The sequence below is a fragment of the Mercenaria mercenaria genome, chromosome 6, assembly GCF_021730395.1.
Source record: "Mercenaria mercenaria strain notata chromosome 6, MADL_Memer_1, whole genome shotgun sequence".
Classification (NCBI taxonomy): Eukaryota; Metazoa; Mollusca; class Bivalvia; order Venerida; family Veneridae; genus Mercenaria; species Mercenaria mercenaria.
Genome location: NC_069366.1, coordinates 52,676,197 through 52,696,889, shown reverse-complemented (window position 1 = coordinate 52,696,889; position 20,693 = coordinate 52,676,197). Strand labels below are relative to the sequence as shown.

General features: G+C 35.3%; 1 protein-coding gene across 1 annotated transcript; it reads right to left on the bottom strand.

The window, feature by feature from the left end:
- Window positions 1-4,183: 4,183 nt before the first annotated feature.
- Window positions 4,184-16,485, bottom strand: LOC128558133 (3-hydroxyisobutyrate dehydrogenase, mitochondrial-like). Its single transcript, XM_053546989.1, has 9 exons — window positions 16,367-16,485; window positions 13,368-13,384; window positions 11,347-11,479; window positions 10,881-10,998; window positions 10,125-10,246; window positions 9,455-9,588; window positions 6,779-6,855; window positions 5,932-6,088; window positions 4,184-4,371 (listed from the first exon to the last, which is right to left on the bottom strand). The coding sequence occupies exons 1-9, from the start codon at window positions 16,449-16,451 to the stop codon at window positions 4,213-4,215; spliced, it is 1,002 nt and encodes a 333-aa protein (XP_053402964.1). The 5' UTR covers window positions 16,452-16,485; the 3' UTR covers window positions 4,184-4,212.
- Window positions 16,486-20,693: the final 4,208 nt, after the last annotated feature.

The following is a 20,693-nucleotide window of genomic DNA, read 5'->3' as shown; positions in this document are numbered from 1 at the left end:
CTTGTGGTTTCTTAACACTCATTTCATTACACTGTAACGTAGCATTTGAATTATTGTTGAAAGTGGGTTCCTGTGTTTATGTGCACAACCTATTAAACTAATTGTTACTTTGCACAAAAAGTTCATCCTATTGTTATTGGTGTTTTGCACAAATATCCCATCACACTGTAGATTCACAGTAAGTTCATCCTATTGTTGATACTGCACAACATAATTATGTCTATTGTTCATTTACAACACAGTAAATTCATTGTGATGTTGATAATATATCATATTTGAATTTTGTTGTTAATTTCAACAATAATTAATTAAAGTTCATCCCAATGTTGATAATGCAAACTATATTAATTCTATTGTTCATTTACACAGCTAGTATTTCAATTTTATTGTTCAATTCAACATGAATTAGAACTAATTTGCACACACACACACACACACACACACACACACACACACACACACACACATCTAAGCACACTGGAAAATTGCATAGTTAATCCCATTGTTAAAATGCACAACAAGTTCATGTTAAATTTACAAAATAACTCCATCCCATTGTTACTCTGTATCAACCTTTAGCACACTGAGTTTCATCTCAAAAGTGAGTATTTTGCAGGCTAATTCTCAGCTTAAAAACAGTTGAACTTGACTTATGATATTATACAACAAGAGGACCATGATGGTCCTGAATCGCTCACCTCTTCCCACATGACCCAGTTTTGAGTATGACATCGTTTTTTCTATTATTTGACATAGTGACCTAGTTTTTGAGCTCATGTGACCCAGTTTTGAACTTGACCTAGATATTATCAAGATAAAAATTCTGACCAATTTTCATGAAGATCCATTGAAAAATATGGTCTCTAGAGAGGTCACAAAGTTTTTCTATTACTTGACCTATGGACCTAGTTTTCGAAGGTACGTGACCCTGTTTTGAACTTTATCTAGATATCATCAAGGTGAACATTCTCACTAATTTTCATGAAAATCTCATGAAAAATATGGCCTCTAGAGAGGTCACAAGGTTTTTCTATTTTTATACCTACTGGCCTAGTTTTTGACCGCACGTGACCCAGTTTCGAAACTGACCTAGATATCATCAAGATGAACATTCAGATCAATTTTCATGAAGATCCATTGAAAAATATGGCCTCTAGGGAGGTCAAAAGATTTTAATAATTTTAGACCTACTGACCTAGTTTTTGACTGCAGTTGACCCAGTTTCAAACTTGACCTAGATATCATCAAGATGAACATTCAGACCAACTTTCATACAGATCCCATGAAAAGTATGGCCTCTAGAGAGGTCACAAGGTTTTTTTATTATTTGACCTACTGACCTAGTTTTTTAAGGCACATGACCCAGTTTCAAACTTGACCTAGATATCATCAAGGCGAACATTCTGACCAATTTTCATGAAGATCCATTCAAGGGTATGGCCTCTAGAGAGGTAACAAGGTTTTTCTATTTTAAGACCTACTGCCCTAGTTTTTGATCGCAGTTGATCCATATTCAAACTTGACCTATATATCATCAAGATAAACATCCAGACCAACTTTCATACAGATCACGTGAAAAATATGGCCTCTAGAGAGGTCACAACGTTTATTCATTATTTGACCTACTGACCTACTTTTTAAAGGCACGTGGCCCACTTTCAAACTTGACCTAGATATCATCAAGATGAACATTCAGACCAACTTTCATACAGATCCCATGAAAAATATGGCCTCTAGAGAGGTCACAAGGTTTTCCTATTATTTGACCTACTGACCTAGTTTTTGAAGGCACATGACCCACTTTCGAACTTGACCTAGATATCATCAAGGTGAAAATTCTGACCAATTTTCATGAAGATCTCATGAAATATATGGCCTCTAGACAGGTCACAAGGTTTTTCTATTTTTAGATCTACTGACCTAGTTTTTGACCACATGTGACCCAGTTTCGAACTTGACCTAGATATCATCAAGATGAACATTCAGACCAACTTTCATACAGATCCCATGAAAAATATGGCCTTTAGAGAGGTCACAAGGTTTTTCTATTATTTGACCTACTGACCTAGTTTTTGAAGGCACGTGACCCACTTTCGAACTTGACATAGATATCATCAAGGTGAACGTTCTGACCAATTTTCATGAAGATCTTATGAAATATATGGCCTCTAGAGAGGTCACAAGGTTTTTCTATTTTTAGACCTACTGACCTAGTTTTTGAAGGCACGTGACCCAGTTTCGAACTTTACCTAGATATCATCAAGGTGAACATTCTGACCAATTTTCATGAAGATCTTTTGAAATATATGGCCTCTAGAGAGGTCACAAGGTTTTTCTATTTTAAGACCTACTGACCTAGTTTTTGAAGGCACGTGACCCAGTTTCGAACCTGACCTATATATCATCAAGGTGAACATTCTGACCAATTTTCATGAAGATCTTGTGAAAAATATGGCCTCTAGAGAGGTCACAAGGTTTTTCTATTTTTAGAACTACTAACCTAGTTTTTGAAGGCACGTGACCCAGTTTCGAACTTGACCTAGATATCATCAAGATGAACATTCTGACCAACTTTCATAAAGATCCCATGAAAAATGTGACCTCTAGAGTGGTCACAAGCAAAAGTTTACGGACGGATGCACCGACGACGGACACCGCGCGATCACAAAAGCTCACCTTGTCACTTTGTGACAGGTGAGCTAAAAATCAAACAACCATTTTCTACTTACAATAAAAATCAATAACTGTACTATCTATATCATCACTGTATAAAAATTCAATAATTCATTATAATCATGTCTAAAATTTTTTTATTATAAACAGTCAAACTACATATGTAATCCCCCTTGTGTATTTCATCCAATGCAAACAAAATCCCACTTCCCTTTTTTTCACCAAACATCCCAATTTTCAGATCACTTGAAATTCGATAATTATCATATTTAAAATTAGTTTTCAATATATGTTGATGCAAATTGAGCAACGGGGATTTATTCTACTTTGCATACCTTCTTTTCATATTGCAGCTCACGAACATGTTTAATGTTACATGAAAAAGGCCCAGATTGGTTATATATATGAGGGAAGTTTTAACTACAAATGCTCAAGTCATACACATCATGACAAAAAAACTTTCTATGATTATACTCAGAAATATCCCTGAAACAAATACATAAAGAAGCTTATATTGTTGGCATGCAGTAATACGCCTCCGGGCTTAACATATACTGGCACAAGGGCCACGTAAGGCACAGCACAGCTGTTTAATCAGCTATTTGTTATATACCTAAAATTTTAAGTGCAGATAACTCTTTCAATACTGGTGACCTATGACTTTTATTGCATATCTTTGTTTCTTAGATGACTGTCCTTCAATACCCAAAATTTGAAGAAATTTTATTATCGGGAAAAATTTTGCCCATCTCATATACATGATATACAGAGACTCTAGCGTACGCCTTTAAATGTGCACACTTCCTGTGACTCCCTAGCATAGTAAACAGGAAGTTGTCATGTACAATTTATGGTAAGGCATGTACCAGTAATAACTTCATTTGTAATTACTTCCCCTGCGTCAAGATTTACTATACACAACACACAAAACACATACACCAGTTCACACTATATAAACCTGTATTATACTTAAAAACTCAAAAGTCATTCTTGGTTAAACACAAAGACACACAAACAATCAATTCATTTAGTACCAAACCATATAAAAATACATGCATAAATATTAAAGTGTACTGAAGTAATTATTTCACGTTAAATTATATATTAACATTTCATTTTCTCAACTCCTTTTCTACTGAAGCCAATTAATAGACAAAATTGAGATTTTCGATGAAAGCGACTAGATTTAAAGTCATGGACATTTTTAAAATATTTTTTTTTACATATTTTATGTGCTAGAGTTTAACTATTCTCAAACCTATCAATTCAGTTGTAAGCACTATAAAAAAAAATCTGTTTCAAGGTTCACATATAATAAATGCATAAAATTAAGAAAGGTACTGCCTCCAATATCAAAATAGTAAAGATTTCAGTAAATTAACATCGAACTGTTTTTGGACATCATATTCATAAATGAGTCCTCTGCATGTATGTCCTTAAGAGTACAAATTTATCGAATAAATTTAGGAAAAACTTTAATTACTTCATTAAAACTTGAGTTGGATTCTTTGTTCTTGTTTAAAATCACATGAATGCTGTTTATTTCTTTTTCTGATCCTGTAAGAACATGAAAGCCGATGAGAAGTCCTTGCCACCATATCCGTGATTTGTCATAGTTCTGTACATCTGATGGGCCAGGGATCCCATTGGTGTCGGGGATTTCATTGCCGTAGCAGCATTCTGGGCTAAACCCAGGTCCTAGTATGAAAAAAGAAAAATATCAAAATCAGCTTTTGCGTAAAAAAAATGAAGACGTGTACATTGTCACAGCAAGTAAATGCACTGAATGAATGGAAAATTGCATATTGTCACATGAAGTAACTAAGTGCACTGAATGAATGGAAAATTGCAGATTGTCACATGAAGTAACTAAGTGCACTGAATGAATGGAAAATTGCAGACTGTCACATGAAGTAACTAAGTGCACTGAATGAATGGAAAATTGCATATTGTCACATGAAGTAACTAAGTGCACTGAATGAATGGAGAACTGCATATTGTCACATGAAGTAACTAAGTGCACCGAATGCATGGAAAATTGCATATTGTCACATGAAGTAACTACCGGTAAGTGCACTGAATAGATGGAGAATTGTATATTGTCACAGTAAGCGAATAAGTGCATTTAAATAAATGGAGAATTTCATATTGTCACAGAAAGTGAATTAGTGCACTGAATGAAAGAACTGCATTTTTTAATTACCACAATAGGCAAATAAGTGCAATGAATGATTGAAGAATTGCATATTGTCACAGTAAATGAACAAGTGCACTGAATGAATGGAAAATTGCACACTGTCACATGATGCAACTAAGTACACTGAATGAATGGAAAATTGCATATATAATTGTCACATGAAGTAACTAAGTGCATTGAATGAATGGAGAATTGCATATTGTCACATGAAGTAACTAAGTGCACTGAATGAATGGAAAATTGCATATTGTCACATGATGTAACTAAGTACACTGAATGAATGGAAAATTGCATATATAATTGTCACATGAAGTAACTAAGTGCACTGAATGAATGGAGAATTGCATATTGTCACATGATGTAACTAAGTACACTGAATGAATGGAAAATTGCATATATAATTGTCACATGAAGTAACTAAGTGCACTGAATGAATGGAAAATTGCACACTGTCACATGATGCAACTAAGTACACTGAATGAATGGAAAATTGCATATATAATTGTCACATGAAGTAACTAAGTGCACTGAATGAATGGAGAATTGCATATTGTCACATGAAGTAACTAAGTGCACTGAATGAATGGAAAATTGCATATTGTCACATGATGTAACTAAGTGCACTGAATGAAAGAACTGCATTTTTTAATTACCACAAGAGGCAAATAAGTGCAATGAATGATTGAAGAATTGCAATTTGCATATTGTCACAGTAAATGAACGAGTTCACTGAATGAAGGGAGTGCTGCATATTGTCAAAGTATGCAAATACTTGAACTGAATGAATGAAGAAATGCATATTGTCGTTAACACAATCATAGTTTCATATCTTCAGCTCATTGTTCAAGAATGTAAGTAAATTTATCCAGTATGTATGTTAAGTTCTTTTATATTCTCATTCAAGTAACAAAATATCAACTGAACTACCCAGATGAACAATTAATACAATTAATTAATCAATTAATACATATATACCCAAATCCTGAGTTTCCGAATCACATTTTTTACTTTTGAATACAATAACCCAAATCAACAATCCCTGAAATGCTCAAACTTGATACCTTTGTCATGAGCGCCGTTCCAAACCCACCCTTGTAGTCATTACTGGATGGCACACCTTCCAATACTCCAGGGCATGGGTTATATACCTCTGATGACCAACATCGCCCAGAGCTCATATTCAATATTTTTGCCAGAAGTTTTGGGTCCAGCCCTAACCTACAATTACAAACAATACATTTATGCAATGGTCCTAGATACACATGTTGGTACATAACTAGAGTTCAACAAACTTGGCTGAAAATATTTCTTAAATTATGAAGTCATTTTCTTTTATTTCTCACAAACACTGACTTCAAGAAAAATCCTGGAAAATACTGTTGAAATGTTCTGTCTCATACAAAAATAACACCCCCTTAGCACTGCCTCCAGTCAATGTATGTAAAACCAACAGCACCGCAATGTGGAGCAATATACATCCGAAGATATGACCTTTGACCCCTAAGTGTGACCTTGACCTTGAAGCGAGGCATCTGAAACAAGCACTCTGCATGTCGTCTGGATGTGGTGAACATCTGAGTCAAGTTTCTTGAAGTTTAAAATCCTTCAAGCAGTTTAAGAGTTACAGAGTGGACACAAAACAAAGTCACATGACCTTTGACCTTAGACCAATTTTCATAAAGATCCCATGAAAAATGTGACCTCTAGAGTGGTCACAAGCGAAAGTTTACGGACAGACGCACACACGGATGGACGGACGCCACGCAATCACAAAAGCTCACCTTGTCACTCTGACAGGTGAGCTAAAAACAGGGACATAAATCTGAAAGCATGTCCCTTGAAGATACACTGTATTCACAGTGTAATGAATGCTACAAGTATATAAAGGACATTTAATTTCATACTCACTTCATTCCGAGATTCATTGTTTCTGAAGTTCCGATCATAGAAATGCCCAGTAACATGTTGTTACAAATCTTTGCTGCCTGAAAAAAATATAACTGCCTATTTATTCTTCACTTAGCACACTATAATTGTTAGTGAAAAACTGCCTAGAATTGCTATAACTAGAACTCTAGACCCAGTTTACACTGCCTACAGTACATATACTTGAAAAAGTAGTTCGTCAGTTGCATCGACGGTATAAACCTCCATTGACTGAATAAACCACAAATTTACATGGCAGGCAGATATCGCCCTGATAAATGCATGGTGGTTGGATAAAATAAAATCAGCTAGTTTTTGAATTTCTCTCAATTTTACCACTAAGTAAGTAAGTTTTGACCCTATTTTTACAACTTAACAATTCTGTCAAATATTTTGATGATAAAATGATTTCTTTCTGTTTCCTTAAACTGAATATAGAGGCCCATAAAGACAGTCCACAATTTCTGTTTGATTATGTATTTTACGAATGCAATTTCAACATTTTCCTCCTGACAGATATGGAAATCCATGTGTTCGTGACTGCTAAAAAATGCCAAATTGGGATACAGAGAATACTTATTTGCACGGAAATTGCTGAGTCCACTACCTAAAGTGGAGGCCCAATCTGTGCAAAGTGTGCATTGTGTTCTATTTTTTTTTCAAAACTGGGTGACAGCTTCTAGACAAAACACACTGTGGTGCTTGTGGCTTGCTATATCTGCAAACCTACAGCAATTGGAGCAGATTTATTTTAGCAAAATCTCTAGATGGTCAGTCATAGAATGCAGCCTTGCAATTTGGCAATTTTAAGTTTGAGCTCAGAGGTAATTAATCACAAGGTTTGGGATCATGAGTCCATTCAGTTTTACTATAGTAGTTCTACTTAAGGTTAGTGCTAGAGGAGCGTGAGGGGTGTTTCATGTTTTAGACTCAAACTAGAGCTGCTTTTGAGAAAAGTGCATGTCTCCCACAACTGCCTAATCATCTGAATAGTTGTGTATCTGAGTCAATCATGCACCAATACATGTATCACTGGCATCTATGTACGGTGTGATTTTTGATAATTCAAGGGCCATAATTCTTAAGTGCCTGGGCCAATCTGGCTACTTATTGAACGTGGCCGAGGAGTTATTGGCAAACACATTTTGTTCAAGTTTGGTGAAGATCGGATGAAAAATGTTTGACTCAGAGTGCAGACAAGTGTGCACAGAGCGATTTTCGGTAATTCAAGGGCCATAATTCTTAAGTGCCTGGGCCAATTCGGCCAGTGCTCCAGATAAGCTTTTTGTGCAATTGGGTATTTACCCTCACTTTTTGTCTGAACTGGGTATTGGAAATTTGAACTGGGTAAAAATAATATCATTACCCAGCCTTTTCAGAAGTAATTGGGTATTTGCTAAAACCAATTGGGTATTTTACCAATCTCGCACTAACAATTGAGTATCTTTTGCTTACAGTATACATGGTATATATCATTAAACAGGATTGACTAAGTACCTAAGTACTTTAATGGTGCCCTTCAATGTTTAACACAAAAATGTATTTAAAATTATAATGAATGTTCCATACTGTTGTTTTCTTTTTCACTTTTAATGCAGTCGGAGATCAGTTCATCCACAATAACCCTAACGATATAGTCACCGCAATATGCATTCTCCCAAAAGATGTCATCCAGTATTGGTGACACCACATCGTCACAAACAGATAACTATCATTGTTGAACAGCAAAATATCGCACTAATTTGTTTGTTTGTGCTGCAACAATGCTTTTTCTGCAAGCTCTTTTACATTTTATCAGCATAAAATTGTTTACAAAGCGTCCAAATAACACAGATCAGCTGACTGAATGGTCCTGTGATTTTTCCGATAAATTGCAACCTGTTCTGCGGTAACGTATAACCAGTCAGTCAAATCTAGCGTTAAAGTGTCGTACCTGTTCTAGTAATAAGGAAAATGCGATACGCAAGCGATTTTTTATGAATTGGGTATTAGGAATTTTACTTGCGTTTCAGTATGCACACTATGAATTCAATTGTGTTTTCTGCAATTTTAATTGCGTAAATACGCAAATATGCGGCTTATCTGAGCCAAGGATCTGCTTGGCCAAGGACTTATTGACAAACACATTTTGTTAAAGTTTGGTGAAGATCGGATGAGAAATGTTCGACTTTAGAGTATGGACAAGTGTGTAGAGTGATTTTCGGTAATTCAAGGGCCATAATTCTGAAGTGCCTGGGCCAATTTGGCTAGTTATCGAACCTGGCCTAGGACTTATTGGCAAACACATTTTGTTCAAGTTTGGTGAAGATCGGATGAGAAATGTTCAACTTAGAGTACAGACAAGATTTGTGACAGACACATGGACACACACACAGACAGGAGTAAATCAATGTCTCCCACACCACTGTTTGGTGGGAGACATAATTAAACTGAGTCTGCTATTATATCAATCATGTTTATTAATCAGACAAAGACTGGTTAAATGGTACAAAAAACATCAAAAGGTTTGAAGGAAAACTCATTTTTCATTAAATAAAGGAAGTACAACAGATTTCCATTCAATCCTCAAGATTTAGTAGTGATAACTTTCTCTAATTAAAGCAATGCAACTGTGAAAACTTGTCAATAAATTAATCAAGGGTCTGATTAAATGTTTACCTGTCCTGTGCCCACTGCCCCACAGTGCACAACATTTTTCCCCATTAAACTGAGATATTCACTGGCTTCTTTGTACGCCGACTCTGGACCACCAACCATAAATGTAAGTAAGGCATCTCGTGCAGCATTCACACCTGAAAAATATCCAACATTTTAACCTTTAGCCTACTGTCAGTAAGTGGTTCTGCCTTTGCGACCAGTGCAGACCAAGATCAGCCTGCACATCTGTGCAGGCTGATCATGGTCTGCACTGTTCGCTATTCGGTCTGTAAATTTTCAATGAACACACCTTTGAATAATAAATGGTACTGCCCAAATTGAATGGTAGACCAGTCCATTTAAGAAATTTAGCAGGGAAAAGGTTTAAGTAGTTGGCTTCAGATTTATGTTAATTTTCTCAGATTTCCATTAATTTTGAAATTTCGTCACACTGGCATTAATTTTTGAATTCTTTTTCCAGATTTCCAATAATTTCTGAAATTTTGTCAGATTTCCATTAACTTTTTTGAAAATTTGCCAGATTTACAACATCTTTATAAAAAATTTGTCAGAACTTTGTGGAAAGTAATCTTCTGAAGACTGGGAATATACCGGTAATCTAATATTGTCTTAAAAATTCACTGCAAAAACCAAAAACTTAGCTGAGTACACAACAGAAAGACTGCTTTACCTCCTGACACAGGTGCATCCACAAAGGAAGAACCCTTTTCCTCTGCTATTCCTGCCATAGACTGTGACACAGATGGATCTATGGTACTACAGTCCATAAGAAGACTGTTTTTCTGCAAGGTGCTAAAAATGAGATATTTGACGTTAACTAACGTAGCACAGGACTGAGAATGGAACAGATCATCTAACAGATACTACAAGTAAACTGCAATTTTGGATTTAAAAATATGGTAACCAGACATATGTCATTTGTAATTTGTTCTTTTTGTAAAAAGATATTTCGATATCCCAATATCCCATGAATATGGGTGCCCCCACTTCCTGTCACTGCAAATGGTTTAATGTCTCTAGGTGAAATATTTTCTAAGACAATCAGCCTATAAGGATTGCCAGGCTGTAGGCCAAAGCATTTTCTAGTTACTGATATGAAACCAATATGGTACCAATAGACAGACAGACAGAGATATACAAAAACACAAAGGCAATGAGCAAAACAGTATACACCTCTTCTCCTACTTTGAGCACAAAAATCATTTAATCTAAAATGCTGACAATATACAAATTTAGCCTTGGTAATAAACTGACCTACAAAGATTAAAATATCAGAAGAGTAATTAAGAAAAAAACTTTTTGACAGAAACATAATTACTACACCTTAGTACCACTAAGATTGGCACATAAACTCAGGAAAAAAACTTTTAATATTCACCAAGACTGTTGTGGATTATAATGTGAACAAAATACTCCGAAAGATTACCTGAAAATGCCATTGTCTCCTGTATATACTGTCTGTACATGAGCACTTTCTGGTAACATGGTTACAACCTTGGTGGCTTCTGAGGCAACCTCTGCTGGTGAGCCGGCTGCTGCAGCACCTGGAATCAATAAATCAGATCAATGTTATTCTTGGGTTTTGGGAAAAGGAAGGGATATGTAGTGAGAATACAAAAGCAGAGATTTGTTGCTATGCAATTATTTCTTTAATTATTTTTTAATTTAACATCACACCGACACAGTGATATGTCATACCGGAGTTGGGTAGAAAGACTCTAGGCACTTTTTTCATGCATGGCAGGCACTCAATCCTCGATCCTTTATAAACCAGCTGGGTGGTTTTCTCACATGAAAGAATTCTACACCACAACAAGATTTCTAACCCTAATCGGCAACCAGCGAGTGGCAAGTGGTTCGGAGAATGCACATATCAAACAGTAAAATCTCACCCGATTCCTTTAAACTGTTGACAAGATCTTTGGAAACGTCATACACAACCAATTTATGGCCTTTCTTTATCAAGTTTCTGGCCATATGACCACCCATATTGCCAAGCCCAATAAATCCAACCTTTCCTGGTGCCTAAAAGCACAAAGAAAATCCAAAATTATGTTTATAATAATTGAACCTAAGCTAATTTAAAAGGCACATCCAAAATACACTTTACTATAATTGAATCTAAGCTAACTGAGTAATATGACCTGGAAAAAAATCAAGCTACAACAAAATCATTTGGAAAAGAAACTAACTTTTTTCAACCTTTAGCCTGCTGGCGGCAAGTGATTATGCCTTTGCGGCCAGTGCAGACTAAGATCTGACTGATCATGGTCTGCATTGTTCGCTATTCAGTCAGTAAATTTTCAATGTACACCCCTTTGAATAATAAATGGTATTGCCCAAACTAAATAATAGACCAGTCCATTTTAGAAATTTAGTAGACTAAAGTTAAAGAAGGAAATTCAGTAATTAAAAGGTCAACTGACAGCATTTGCCAATTCCATTTTACTCTTTCACAGTATTGATAAGTTTGTAAAAGCTGAACATAGGTGACAGTTATAGGTGATTATCTATGGGACATTAACCAACTGGAAGGGATCTGCTATATTACAAGTAGCTTGTTACCCCAGTAGATGGCTATGTAACCAATGAAATTATTAGGTGGGCCGGTGGTCTAGTAGTAACATGCTTGACTATCAATCCAGAGGTCCATGGTTTGAATCCCGGTCCAGGCACTGGAAATTTCTGAGATGCTCTTGAGTGTCTCCCACCTAATTTAGAGGCCTGTACTGGTTCTTCCCAAGAAAGATGGCTTCGTGGGTATCGGTGCTATATGCTGGTCACGTTAAAGAACCAGACTGTCTATTCACAAAGAGCTAGGCTAAGTTAGCCGGACAAGTCTGTATCTAAAAAGGATTTCTCTCTATCTGTTCTGGGGTCTTTATCTCGATCTGTCCCTCTGGTCAGATCACTCTGTGTCTGTACTAGTAAAGGATGAATTTCGCGCCCTGTGTGGCTGTATTTGCTATATGTAAAGCGCCTTTGAACGTGTTTATCATGAACAGGGCGCTATATAAATCTGGTATAATAATAATAACCACATGTGCATGGCTTATTAAGACAAGAGACATGCTATCTATAGACAGAGATTGACCATACTATCAGTGAAATATTACCCATTAAAAAGTGAATGGTTATGTCACAAGCCAGATGTTACCCTAAAGACAGGGAATGGCCATATAACCAAGGGAAGATTTCCCAATTATGGACAATGACAAGTAATATTACCAGTGTGATGTTACTCTAAAAACCATGACTGGCTACATTACAACTGGCATGTTACCTTACAGTGACTAGCTACATAACCAGCAGGATGTTACCCTATGGACAATTATTGACTATTTCTCAAGTGGGATGTTTCCTTTACACAGTGACAGTTACCTTTGCGACAATAATTATAGGTTAGTAGCTTTAACGGGGAATAGAAACGAGTATGTAATAATCATCAATACTACAGGTGGGATGTTTGACAGTGAATAGCTCTATTACAAGTGGAATTTTACCCATATAACCCTATAGACAATTTGTTGACATAGTAGAACTTTGTATATAGTCAATGATTGTAGTTACCCTTATGACAGTGATTGACAATATTTAATACAAACGAGACATTATCATGTAAACAGTGCCTAGGTATATTACAAGTAAGACGTTGCCCTTAACACACTGACCGGCTATATAACCAACAGAATGTTACCGTACAGATACTAAGATGGTGACTGGTTATATAAAACTGGGATGTTACCCTATCGACACTGGCTGGTTGTTTTTCAGGTGGAAGGTAATCCTACAGACTGTACGTAACAGTATGTACTTAGGTATGATGTAACGTAACAAGGCAGATGTTACCCTATTTAAAGTGGTTTATCTATGTTTTCAAGCATAAATAACTAGAGAGATAAAAACATCTTACCATTACTTTGGAAGAACCTGAAAGACAAGACAAAAATACTAAATAATTACTATAATCATGAATTCTGAAATGTCTAAGTTGTAACAGAAACATTTAAAGGTATCTTAACATATCAAAAACATATCTTTCTAATAGATTTTTGCCTCCAGACCAATGTTATTTTTTTCCAAACTTTAATAAGGTCTTTCCTAATTTTACAAAAAAATTAACAACAGCTGTCAGAAGAAACAGAAGTGTCAACAATTACAGTGTTGGATAGTGATTCCAATAGGGCATACCTAAGGAAACTATAGTCCCGACCCGTGACTCCAACTACCTCCCACAAAGTCACATGCAATGGCTTATAAAAACTGGCATAACTCAGGTACCAGTGTCTTTCCAACCATGATTTTTAACATAATGATGATTTAATGGAGGAAAGAAAAACATTTCCAAAAGGCAGTGGCTAGTGAACCATCACCGGTGCAGCAGACCCGAGGTCTAGTGCACCGTCATTTTTGTTATATATAAAATATAGCCTTTCTTTAAAGTATAATTATAACATCTTATCACCAGTAATATGTATGACCATTATTAAAAGGATGAAGTAAGATAAACCTTGATTTACCTTTTAATTTACTGATTTACCTCAATCTTCACTCTTCGGCAATATTATTATTATTATTATTATTATTATTATACCACATTTATATAGCACTCTTTTCATGCACTTGTACACGTTCAAAAGTGCTTTACAGAATAAATTGCAAAAATACAAACAAATACGTATACAAAGATAATGCATTCCACTTTAACAAAAATCATGAATGAAAACAAGTATAATTTAAAAAACAAGATAAAAAAATAAATGTATCGGTCAGTTAACAAAATATTGTACAAAGAAGTGGGTTTTGAGCAGGCTTTTGAAAGCAGCTAGCGTGTCAGCTTCCCTGATTTTGACAGGAAGAGAGTTCCAAAGCTTTGGAGCAGCGCACGAAAAGCTGCGATTGCCATACATCATGGTATTAGAAGATTATTATTTCAGATTCACTATCTCATGATCAGAGCTGCCACCACAAAAGACAAACACTCCCAATCCAATCATTAAATAACTTTAACAAGCAATCCAACAACGCCTATATTTGTAGACCTTCATTCATTGTCTTAATTTAATCTTTATTGCCTTTCACAGTTTTAGTCATGGTTTCGTGAGATGCAGCTATTGTGATCAATAATATAACAAATATTGAAATTATAAACAGTTTTCACCGTGCATGTACATTATAAAATATTTGCTTGCAAGATATCAATATTTCCGAATTTACGGTCCCATGACATAATAAATCTGAAATTAAGATTGAATTTCAATTTTGATATGTATACTTACATATAATTATATCCAAATACAGACAATAATTACTTTTATTTATTCGACTTAAATTGACAAAAATATATGGTTTTCATGAAATTTAAAAAAAAATCAAAGAAATTCATTCTGTCATTCGGAAATATCTTAATAAATTAGGACTACTAACATTGCCAAAGAACGAAGATCAGCGCTTGAGATAAAGCCATAAATTAACAAGTAAGTCAAGGTTTATCTTATTTCATTCTTTTAATTATGTTCTTGCTTATTACTAGTGAAAATATCTTTAAATTAAACTTTACATAAAGGCTATGTTATATATATATTAAAAATGACGGTGCACTAGACCTCGGGTCTGATGCACCGGTGACGGTGCACTAGACCATGGGTCTGCTGCACCGGTGACAGTTCACTAGCCACTGCCTTTCCAAAAAGCAAATTTTCTCTTGTGTATAGTTTTGTGCAACACCTGACATGTCACATCATGAGCATTTCGAAGTACCTGAAGTAAGACTAAGTCATCCACTAACCTAATGTATGTTGTAAATGAAAACAAAGGACAGACTTTGAAATGTCTGAACTCATCTTGGGACCTTAAACTTTGACCTAGCAATCAAGTTCTTGTGCTCTCATAGACAAGCTTGAATTCAGTTCTTTGAATGTTTATTAAGTTATGCTCTGAACTAAAGATATGATGGAATTGTCTCTGCTGTAACCTTGACCTTTGACCATTAATTGCAATCAAATTAAAGAAGTAATTATGCATAACCCTGAATATCTGGGGGAAAAGGTGTCCTCAAAGATATTCCAGAATAGGCTTGTTTTTATTATTGTTATTGCACTAGACACTTCCTTTTATATATTTTGCATTCCGAGATATTATCGACAGAATTAAGGTGACTTTGCTTAAACTAATAAGATGTACCTTAATTAGTAAATTAGGCTAAATTGTCATTGTTGAAGTGAACTACAAAGGTGACCCAATAAAAATAAATCAAATACAGTGCTTTAGGGTATAGCGGATTTTAGGGTATAGAGGATAGGTTGATAAATTTTATATTTAGACTTGAATTATTGTATAAATTTTCATATCATTCTTTTACTGGCATGCAAACAGACATTCTGACATACATTTTAAATATTTGCTCGTTGTGTTATTTTTCATATGTCATCAAATGTAAAATAAAGCTATCCCCTATAGACTAAATCAGTGTATATGTAATAAACGTCAGTGAATGAAAAGTATTTGATAGAAATTTAAAAAGCTGAATGTTTTTGAAAAGAGAATACATTATTATTCTGATTTATAGTAAAGAAGTCTTGGAAAGTTTGTTAAGATGTGGATTTTAAACTAATAATGTAAAAAATGACCAAAGCTATCCTGTACACCCTAAATCAGCTCATATGTAAACAATGGCGTGGAGAGAAAAAACACATGAATTTCTATGAAAAGCTGACTGTTTTAAGAAGAATAGATGTTTTCTGTCTGATATACTAAAAAAAAACTATTATTGTCATTTCTTTGAATTGGAATGCAGGAAAAATTAGTTAGCTATCCGCTATACCCTAAAGCACTGTAAGTAAATCAATTAGTTGACAAGTACTGCTTTTGTATCAGATTAAAAATTAAATGTATTATCTACACTATGCATACTAGAAAATGTTTTATTGCAGCTACTTCTTGAAGCAATTCGTGCTGGAACTGCAGATAGCACAACTTTTCTTCCAATCGCTGCCATGGCTGAAATTGATGGTACCTTAATTTTGTGTACACATTAATTGTAAAGCGAAAAATACTGGGAACCAGCCGCCACGGTCCAATGCACTCTTTAATTTTCGTACCATTAACAGTTCGCTACAAGATTTCTTCGGAGTCAATATTTTCGTACATTCATTATTTATCTGTCCCTTTTACATATCGGCTGCTTGTTCTCAGACAACAAAAACGTGTAAAACTGCGATTTAACAATTTGCAGGCTACCGGACTATTTAGTTAAACGAGGAGTATACATAGATCCAGTAGTATAGAGAAAACACAGAAAGCAACTAGTCTGTCACACTGATCTGTCTAGCAATACAGAATAAACGTGTGGAAGAGTCTAAGAAAGCGACAACAACATGAGTAAAGGTAACACAAAATCCGGACAGGGTGTGAAATTGTTTACGAACCTTGTACAAGTGACAGAAATGGTTGGGAAACTGACAAAAAAAGACGTAAAACGTGTAAATATACTCACCTGCGGTTGTTTTTCTCTGAATGTCAAATGCACCTGTCAATATTTTGCCCGCCCAGGGGGGCGGCGGGCCGACCCGGGGGAATTTGACATTTCAAAAATTTTGTTGTCTAAATCCCCACCCTAGGGACAACCTTTTTTGTCTAAATCCCACCCTAGAGCCTGGTTGGTACATCAAATGTTTGTCAAATTCCCGCCTGTCGGGAATGGTCTTCTGTCTAAAGTCCCGTGTATGCCCGCCGCTCCCCCGGGCGGGCAAAATATTGACAGGTGCAAAATAACAGTGGGTTTTTACGTTATTTTGAATTCTGTGAATTAGTTGCGTGTGCATGCCTCAGGTGTGTGCATGCATCTATCTGCATTTACCGGTACTCTATTTTCGTATCTTTCGAATTGGTGAAGTTATTGACGGTATTAAATGGTCATGTCTTTGTTTTAACAGTTCATCGACGCAATTTTAGCCGTTATAAAAGTATCACTGGAATTACAAGAAACATATCATATCTTCACTCCGGTAGGCCCCCTACTTTCGAAACCGGCGATACCAACGCATCTTACAAAAGACGTGTCTGGAATTATAATAATGCTAATTACGAGTCTTTAAACGAGTCCATACGTAACACTGACTGGTCTTTCCTTAGTTTAATCATATTTTATTGTAATCATCACACAAGACATTATGGTAATGTACATCAAGACACTATTATACAGATACATATGTAAATATATATATACAATAGCAAACTATCATTATACAAGACATATATATTACTACTGTACATTAGGAAGTATTCAGTAACTTTGCGAATGTGCGATAATACAAAAGGGTTGGACCACAAGTTTTACCAACATTAGAAATCGGTCCGTCCCTGGCTGTCAAATTAATGTTAGATTAAACTAAATGGCGGGTTTTTTGTTTGGTCTGGAATGGAAAAAATATATATGCTTAACAAAATATAATTTTAAGTTATAAACTTACTTATATAGAAGAAGAGTTAAGACAGTAAATTTAATAGAAGAAAAGCAGGGAAAAAACAATCGAAAGAAAAAAAAAACAACAACAATAAAACTAACACAGACAAGCGTAAAATCAATCAGTGCACCTCATCGCATCCGCTGCAGAATACCCACATCCAGCCCAGCCCAGAGCCTTCTAAACAGATATATAGTCAAAAGATCAGGAGGCAGTGCTAGTGAAACGACGTGTATTTTTTATATAACTTTGTACTTCTAAAAACAAAGATTTGTTCTCCTCAATAGTAAGTGAATCAATTCCATGAAGTAATTTGTGAGTACTAAGAGGATGAAATCTTCGAGTATTGATAAATAACAATCGACGAGCATCGGCATAATGGCTACATTTAAAAAAGAAATGTTCCGCATCTTCAATACCATGTCCACAAGAGCAATCGGGATAGTCTCGTAAATGGTTATAAAATAAATCATTGTTTAAGTTGCTGCATCGGTTTCTAATACGAGTTTGAACTACATTATAGAATCGTTCTCCTATTAGATAAAAAGACGGAACAATTGGAGATTTAAATTTACTCTTCAATTTGCTCTTAAAAGATGTAAGTGTGTTAGCATTGCGTGTCGGGAGGTCAAGGTTATTCCATAGTTTTACTGAATCGGGTATAACTGATTTTGAGTAAATTTCGAGACGTCTAGGCAATGTTACAAAATTAGTGTTGTTTCTAAGTTCGTAGTTGTTAGAATTGTGAACTGTTGGAGGAAAAATGTCTATAAGGTAATCTGGAAGCAGTCCGTTATTTCCTTTATAAGCTAATATTAATTTCTGCATAATTCTACGGTCTGCAAGAGAAACCCAGCCAACTTCAGTTAATAAATTTTGAATGGAAACGGAACGAGTCAAACCAGTAACAATGCGAGCTGCTTCATATTGAAGTTTTTCTATAGTGTCCTTTTCATATTGAGTACAGCTATCCCATACAACTGAAGCATACTCGAGTAGAGGTCTTAGATACGATAAATAAATGTTGTTAAGAGTAGACCTTTTAACTTTGAATTTTAACATTCTCATCGAGCCGAGTACTTTTGAAGCTGAGGAAGTGATATTGTTTATATGGGTGTGCCAAGAGCCATCATGACTTATTGTAAGACCTAGATGTTTGTGATCGTCAACGAAGTTTAGAGGGGTATTATCAAAGGTTAACGAAGGTTGAGCTATATCTCTAAAGAGAAAAACATGACTTCAGTTTTAGAAGGATTGAATTTTACAAGCCATTGACTTGCCCAACTGGAAATTTTTTCTAGATCTGAATTTAAAACAGTTTCCATATAAACGGAGTCTGGTGAAGATATAGCAAGTGAGCTATCATCGCGAATAGTCTAGCGGTACTTATAACAGAATCAGCAATATATTTACGTATACAAGAAATAAAAGAGGGCCCAAGACCGATCCTTGAGGTACGCCTGCAGTTAATAACCTATTATTTGAAAACGATTGCCCTACAAATACTTTTTGCGATCTATTTTCCAGGTAATCTGTTATCCAATTGACCAAGTTTCCTGAAATACCATACTGCTTCAGTTTAAATATAAGGCCTTTATGCCAAACTCGGTCGAAAGCTTTCGATATATCACAGAAAACCATACAGGTTGCTTTCTTCTCGTCTAAAGATGTACAGATCTTGTTATATATATCTACAAGTTGGTATACAGTGGAGTGTCCAGGAAGAAATCCTGACTGATTTTTATATATAAGATTATTGGGTGTTTAGATGATTGTACAAATACTTAAAAATCACTCGTTCCATTACTTTACCTACGCAACTGATCAAAGAAATTGGTCTATAGTTAGATGGTAAAGATTTTTCTCCTTTCTTATAAAGCGGCATTACATTAGCAATTTTCCATGAAGACGGGTATTTATTTACGATGAGAGATCTATTGAATAAAGTACAAAGTGGCTTAGCTATGGTTTTCGAACATCCCTTTAACATTTTATGACTAATACCATCAGGCCCACAGGCTTTGTTGACAACTAAGTTATCTAAAACGTCAATTACGTCTTGCTCAGAAATAGTAAAGTGGGAAAGAGTTGTATTAGACTTTGCAACAAACTCAGGTAGAACAGAATTGGAATCGTCGAGAGTTGATACTGATACGAAGTAATCGTTTAAAAATGTAGCTTTATCTACGTCAGAAATAGCTGTGTCATGATTTTCGTTTTCAAGGGGCGGAATTTCTTCTTCGGCTTTAGAATTTTCTTTGACTAGCATTTTTACTGTTTTCCAGTACTGTTTAGGATTTGTAGAACTTAAATCATTCATGGAAAATTCAAGAGTATTATAAAATTGTTCGCGTAGGTGTTTTTTCATATTATTGACACGATTTCTTATTTTCTTGTAACATTGCCAATCTGATGGTTTCCCAGACTGGATAGCAATTCGCTTTAAACGATCACGTTTCCTAGATGTAGTACGAATAAATGAATTATACCAAGGTCTGTCGTTGGGGCGGATTTGTATAATTTTAGTAGGAATGCATGTTTTAGCTAGATCTAAAAATGTTTTTTCAAAAAAAGATGTGGCTACGTCTAGAGAGTCTGAGTTAAGAGCTGACCAATCAGTGGTGTTTATCGAGTTATTTAACTTTTCAAAATCGGCTTGGTGGTAGTTCCACACTCGGCGGGTGTAACATGTCCTGGCCTGGAAACTGCTTTTTACATAAACATAAGTAGCAAAGTGATCGCTTATATTTGACGGCGTTTCAAAACTCCAGAAT

What these genes read in the sequence shown, in the direction of transcription:
- LOC128558133 (XM_053546989.1), bottom strand. Translation starts at nt 16,451, where the DNA reads ATGGCAGCGATTGGAAGAAAAGTTGTGCTATCTGCAGTTCCAGCACGA. An exon ending in GGAGACAATGGCATTTTCAG is followed by an intron (nt 10,247 to 10,880) that starts GTAATCTTTCGG and finishes TCTCATTTTTAG; the next exon opens with CACCTTGCAGAAAAACAGTC. An exon ending in ACAATGAATCTCGGAATGAA is followed by an intron (nt 6,089 to 6,778) that starts GTGAGTATGAAA and finishes TTGTAATTGTAG; the next exon opens with GTTAGGGCTGGACCCAAAAC.